Consider the following 6,196-nt stretch of genomic DNA (forward strand, 5'->3'; position numbering starts at 1 on the left):
TTATCGCACGTTTTACATCTTTATGCCGCACGTGCAGTCCGCTTTTGGTGTCTTTGGAAAATATCTCAATAAAAAAAATGAGTATTTTTATTGCTCCCTCGTGTTCACGCGACCGCGATAAAAATAATGTCCTTGGTACAGATATTACGCTCTGTCGAGTTTCCTCTATCTTATCCGTCTAAATACGACACAAAAATACGAAATGCACTTAAAAGATACCTAGTATGCTTTTGTCAATCTTTTTTGGCTAATAGCTTTTTGAAATCCCTTTATCAGGTAGTTCGGGAATTCTTTCGTCAGGAAGTTTGGGTTATGAAAAGAAAAAGAGAAGTATGGGTCTTGAAAGAGAAAACGACACACGTAGTATAATTATATGTAAAGTTCCATCGAAACATGAGACACTGAGAATACAATTGGATGAAATTTGGCCTCAGGTCGCTGACATTTATATGTTTTAAATTGAGCACGCAGAGAACGACAATGTCACGAAGTAAATGAAAATTTAATGGAACACCTGCGCTTCTATTTTCAGCTATTCGAAGGCGCAACGCGCTAGTTTGCGAAGGAAAATTGCCCGAATCGGGAGATTTGATCTTTCTGTATTTCTCGTTTCCATATTTCGGTATTTACCTTTTCTCTCTCTTTCTTTCGTTCTCTATCTTTATATCAGTCGACCGGCTAAATATATGCAATTAACATAGTTAAGTAAACAGCATCGTGGGATCCTACTGCGCAATTATGACGTGCGATATCACGCAGTGTGATTTATAACTAACGTACATTTCAGGGTCTCACACTCAAGGATACTCGGATCAATTGTTCTTATTGCTTCTAAACTGGAAGATAGTTCAGGGTACCTATTATGGATTTCTTCGGAATCAATTCCGATCGGAAACATTCAGTTATTTCCTAGATTTCTATTGTCTTTTCTAGGGGAAACGGAATTATTCCGATCGGAATTGATTCCGAAGAAGTCCATAATAGATACCCAGAAGAAGATTCAGCAATAGCTATCTCTTTTTACAAAGTTATGTCAATCCGTCAGGAGTAGACCTTGTTGAAGGAAATAAGAATGACTGGGAAGAATAAAAGTGGTATTGCGTTCAAATTCAAAGTAGATATTCATCTAACTAAAGAATGTGACGTGACTACAACATCTCGTACACCAATTATGAAACACATTGTAGACGTAATTTGTCTAGATTGAGATTTTTAATTCGCCGCCTCACGAGATACGTACTTTGATCTTCCGAGGTAACACGTTCAGTTGAATTTTATAGTTAATTCAAACTCGCATTCGCTGCTTTGCGCGGCGCAAACTTTATTTGCACGGTTGTTACACGATTCACCGATTAGCCTTGGTATACCCTTGATATAACGCTAGAATAGAAATCGATTTTCAACATCTTTTTCCTAGAACGCTAGAGTTCTCTACTTACGTCGTCGTTAGCGTATGCACGTAAAAACAATACGTGTCGAGATTCATCTTCAAACAAACTCAAGGCTCTTCGGAGTTTAGAAAATTTCATCGTGAATTAAAACGATTTATAATATCTGAATAATTGTCTTAAAGAAAGAGTAAATCATGCGACGAGAATGCTAATATGAAAAGTATCGATCGATTTTACGTACGATAACGTTCTAAAATCGAAATGTTTAAAAGTTAGCAAAAGATCACTTTCCGGTGTTGATTCCATATTGTGCAACCATTTCCGCGATTTATTTTCCAAAAGACATTTCCAAGACAAGAGAAGTAGTCGAGACCAAGGATCAAAAATGGAATATCTAAATTCACTTTTGCATATCACAGGCAGGCGATAATAATTCTAATGTTTATTCGCGAGTAAACACAAAACATCGCAAAACACGATAGTTAGGATAATCATAATTTTCCATGCGTGCTTGTCATATCAACGATCGAATTCACTGCAAAATTGTGTATCGATTTCGATCCTCGGTCGTGACTCTTGAGGCTCAATTTGCCGAACGAGTGATTTTGGCGATTTATCGGTCGCCCTATATAGGCACTGCGGATAAACATCCGTAAAAGTAGAACTCTGCAGTCTCCGCTCCAACATTCAATTTCGTGCGTTCTCTGTGCAGAATTCCACCTTATCAGTAATCTCGATTCTAAGATTCTTAGAGAGAGAAGTGAGTAGAAGTGAAGATATATAATGATGTCAATGTACACAGCTTCAGCAAGAAGGCGTAATTAGTACACTGTACAATATTTTATATATATATATATATATATATATATATATATATATATATATATATATAATGCTAATATAACGAACTATATATATACTTTATAAATATAACTCTGTACTCATTATTATCACAATAATCATAATTATTATCTGTACACTTTTTGCACAAAGATAATGCCGTGTGGACCAACGCGACATCTATAATACCGAGAAAATAGAATTCTCACAGTAATTTAACGTGAGTTAAATTAACCCTTTCGCTACGGCACACTTCAACCAAAAAGTGTTCCCTGTATGTGGCACGATATTCGATTGTGAAATGCACGCGTATGGATTGAGAAATTCTGACCAATTCAAATGAGACAGAAAATTCACATCATAAATATGTGGAGACCGCAATTGTGTTGTGTTTTGACATTAGATTCCTATAAATATGTATGCTGATTTTGCGGCCACTGCGCCGCCGTATATACGATGTCCGCCAGTTATAAGCGGTTTTATGACGTGTATATACGGTGTACGTAACTAAGAAACTTCTTTTTGACGACGTACCTATTGTCCTACGTAGCAAAAGAGATAATGCCGGAATATAGATTCGAGAAAGAGAAGCCTATTATTTCGTAAGTGGTCCATTATAATTTGTATGCGTAATAAATTAGATTGATGAAATAAATTTTCTCTCCACTGACATTATATAATCAATATAGTACAAAAAAAAAAGTGCTAGAGATGCAAACCAATAAATATCATGATCTAAGCGTGATCGAATGCTTTAGTGCAGGGATTCTTAATATTTTTTTGTGCCATGGACTTCTTTGGCAATTTAGTGAAATTTCAGAATGCTTTTGTATACATAAAATTACATATATAAAGACTATAAAGCACAGATAATTTTTATTAAAATAAGTACAACAATAATTCTATTAAAGTTATATGTGTGGTAAAAGTTGTCAAAATAAAATTAAAATAAAGAAAAAAATATCTGCTAAATTTAGTTAGACTAGAAAATGTAAAACCGGTCAAAAGTAATATATTTTTCACTTAATTCCGCAGATCTCTTTTGACATATATTCATGAATGCCATAAAAATCTCTGAAATCTGAAATTTCAGATTAAGAATCCCTGCTTCAGAGTATATAGCGAGCTTTAGAAAAGCTGCAGCTGAAGATTCAGGGAAGAACTGAGGAAAATGTTACTCGTGTTCACGTTGTTCACGAGTCGTAGGAATCAAGTCTTTGCACGAATTTCAAGGGTATTCCGATGTGCAGTAATTCGTCCGGCGATCTGTTTCGCAGATCCAACCAATAGTGATTTAATGCTTGCCAACAAATCTCTGATAGCTTTGGGATCGTTAGCCAGACGGACAGAACAGCATTCGTCCTCTGTATCTGCAACAACATGAGTTCCAGTCAAAGATTAATTGCGGATAAATTGTCTGAATTAAAAAAAAAAAAAATAATTTTCACTGAACCTAAACTTTTATAATTAAAAGATGGAATATGTATGACATTATGTATGACATTATGAAAGCATCAAACTATAAAAAAACCTATGATTATTTTAAAAAATACAACTATATGTAACACTAACCGTGTTGTTCTCTTTGATAATACCACCAAATATGTACATACGACCTTCTGGGGTGAGTGCTGCTGAATGAAAGTACACTGGACAGGGCAGAATACACTTTCTTAAACACGTCCATTGTAACGTACTGAGGTCTAGCCGCCAAACATCGGAGAAGACACGATCGCCGTCATAGCCACCTGATATAACAACTACAGTAGCACCGGTTTTTTCATCTCTATACTGAACAGAGCCGTGACAGCGTCTTGGTGCTGGTACTGTGTTGTCATCGTTGTCACCATGTGTGCTCAATATCTTCCACTTATTGGACCGTAGATTGAATGCTGGGATTTCCTGAAAAATATTTCATTAATCATCAGGTGTCAAATGATATAAATGTTAAAGTTCTATTGATACTACAGTATAATACTATAGTATAATTTACAAAAATTACAATAAAATAAAATATATGTGTATATATTCAATGTGCTATAGAATTGCATCCAACGTGCATTTATATTACAGTAATAATTATTTTCATTACATATTCATAAAGCTAACTTTTTCCACAAAATCACGTTTATTTACTTACTGAAAAACCAAAGGCATCAATAGAAGTGCCACCACCCAAGATATAGATCATCTCACCATCAAATGCGAGTTCATGACGGTACCTGCCTGGTGGCTCTAATGAGTCTCTGCCCAAACAAACGTACACTGTTTCCCAGATGCCAGTTCTTAGATCAAATCGATGAATATCGCAAGTATATTCATAGCCTGTGGTGCCACCAACAGTGTACAGGTAAGGACCATAACATATCAGTGCCTGTTTGTACAATAAATAATTAACAAATAAGTAACAAACAAAAAGATTAAATAAGCTTGCTATTTTGTGTCTATACTTGAGGTAAAACTCAATATGCAATTAGATTGGTTTTGAGGTTGTTGAATTCTCATGTAAATAATGAATGTTGTTCATGGATATTTACATGCCAAAGACTCTGTTGTTTTTAATTGAATTAATGCTGCATTGGAACATTATTTTTTTTCCTTCAAAGCTAGGTTATATGGCTGAGTAGTTTTAAAAGTAAAAAGTACAATATAATTTGGCTAAAATAAACAGATTCAATATTGCAAGTACATAGTTTAAAGCTTAATCTACAATGTGTTCTTTGCTTTCTGTTTCTTGTTCTATGTCTTTTTTTGGCTAAAGACTGAAGTTAAAAGAGAAATAAAGAGAAGAAAATAGGCAGCAAAGATCACATTATATATTTAGGTTAAAAAAAATGAAAAACAAGTTCTTTTGTCACAGTACCTGTCCATATTGAGGCTCAGGTAGTTCACCAGAGGCTGGCACTAGTTTCATCGCACCATCGTCCACATTACAGATATAAAATTGATTGCTACAACTTTCACCAAATGGCACACCTGTACCACCATATACCATGAGTATGTTGCCGCGTAAGATCATAGCGTTTGAGGCTAGTTCGTTAGGCATGGTTTCTTGGGCAGGCAATCGTCGCCAACGTTCACTTGCTAAGTTAAATCGCCACAATTCTTTGAACAACGGCTTGCTGATGATCCACGTTGGATCATCGCGCATATCAGGGTCGGTGTCAGATACACACGGATTGAAACCACCGTACGAATAGAGATTCCGATGGTCGCAGGCGATACGGTGACCACTACGTGCCTTCGGACGCTCTTGCCCGTCCGTCTCGTGTTCGACAATTACGTACGGCTCGAACACGTACATATTTTTGACTTCCTCATCCATTTCACGAACCTATGTTTAGGATAGTCACGATCTGTTCCACTATTGCGAAAATGCAGTCACAGAAGCGATCGAAAACTAAGGCAAAGTCAAAACTAGGTTAGGATTAAGTTTCACGAATCTGTCACGTTTAGTCATTTCTAACCTCAAAAGCGCTCACCTTCGCGCTTTCAATGAGATTCGTCGTAGTCTCGTGCCTTGATAATTAGTCTCGCGTTTTCAATACTGCGTCACGACTTGCAACGACGATTGCTCTGGATCATTTTGCGTCTGCGAAAAATTCATATCCACTTTGCTACTTTTTCATATTTCCTTTGCTAACTATTATGATGAAACTAGTGTAGTTTGTAGATTTATCGTGTTGTTCTCTCTCTCTCTCTCTCTCTTGGTTTCCAAGTCTCTATCTCTACTGTTCGCGTCAGGGTGCAAACCCATGGTTACACGACATTTTTCCGAAAACTAGATGGAAAAATGTTGGTACCGACAAAAACCTCTAGACAACACAATTTTAATTTCCGCGGATTAGTGACAGTTTGTTATTCGACACATATACATGCATATGTCAAACGACTCCGCAAAATTCATGGACTTGCTACTTTAATAATGTCACTAATTCGCAGAAATTATTGCCTAGGGGTTTTTG

The 6,196-nt window shown here is 36.2% G+C and overlaps 1 protein-coding gene across 2 annotated transcripts; it reads right to left on the reverse strand.

Moving 5' to 3' along the window:
• Positions 1–339: 339 nt before the first annotated feature.
• LOC116848456 (kelch domain-containing protein 10 homolog) lies at positions 340–5,967 on the reverse strand. 2 transcript variants are annotated; one of them, XM_032824568.1, is made up of 5 exons: positions 5,699–5,967; positions 5,095–5,631; positions 4,372–4,605; positions 3,804–4,133; positions 340–3,601 (listed from the first exon to the last, which is right to left on the reverse strand). In XM_032824568.1, exons 2-5 carry the CDS (start codon positions 5,554–5,556, stop codon positions 3,425–3,427), a joined length of 1,203 nt encoding a protein of 400 aa, XP_032680459.1. In that variant the 5' UTR covers positions 5,557–5,631; positions 5,699–5,967; the 3' UTR covers positions 340–3,424. The 2 variants fall into 2 exon arrangements, with proteins under 2 accessions (XP_032680459.1, XP_032680458.1); XM_032824567.1 differs by having other exon boundaries at positions 5,714–5,966.
• Positions 5,968–6,196: the final 229 nt, after the last annotated feature.

This window comes from Odontomachus brunneus, unplaced genomic scaffold (assembly GCF_010583005.1).
Source record: "Odontomachus brunneus isolate Ranch 3 - 2012 unplaced genomic scaffold, Obru_v1 Obru_scaffold_096, whole genome shotgun sequence".
In the NCBI taxonomy this organism is placed as follows: domain Eukaryota; kingdom Metazoa; phylum Arthropoda; class Insecta; order Hymenoptera; family Formicidae; genus Odontomachus; species Odontomachus brunneus.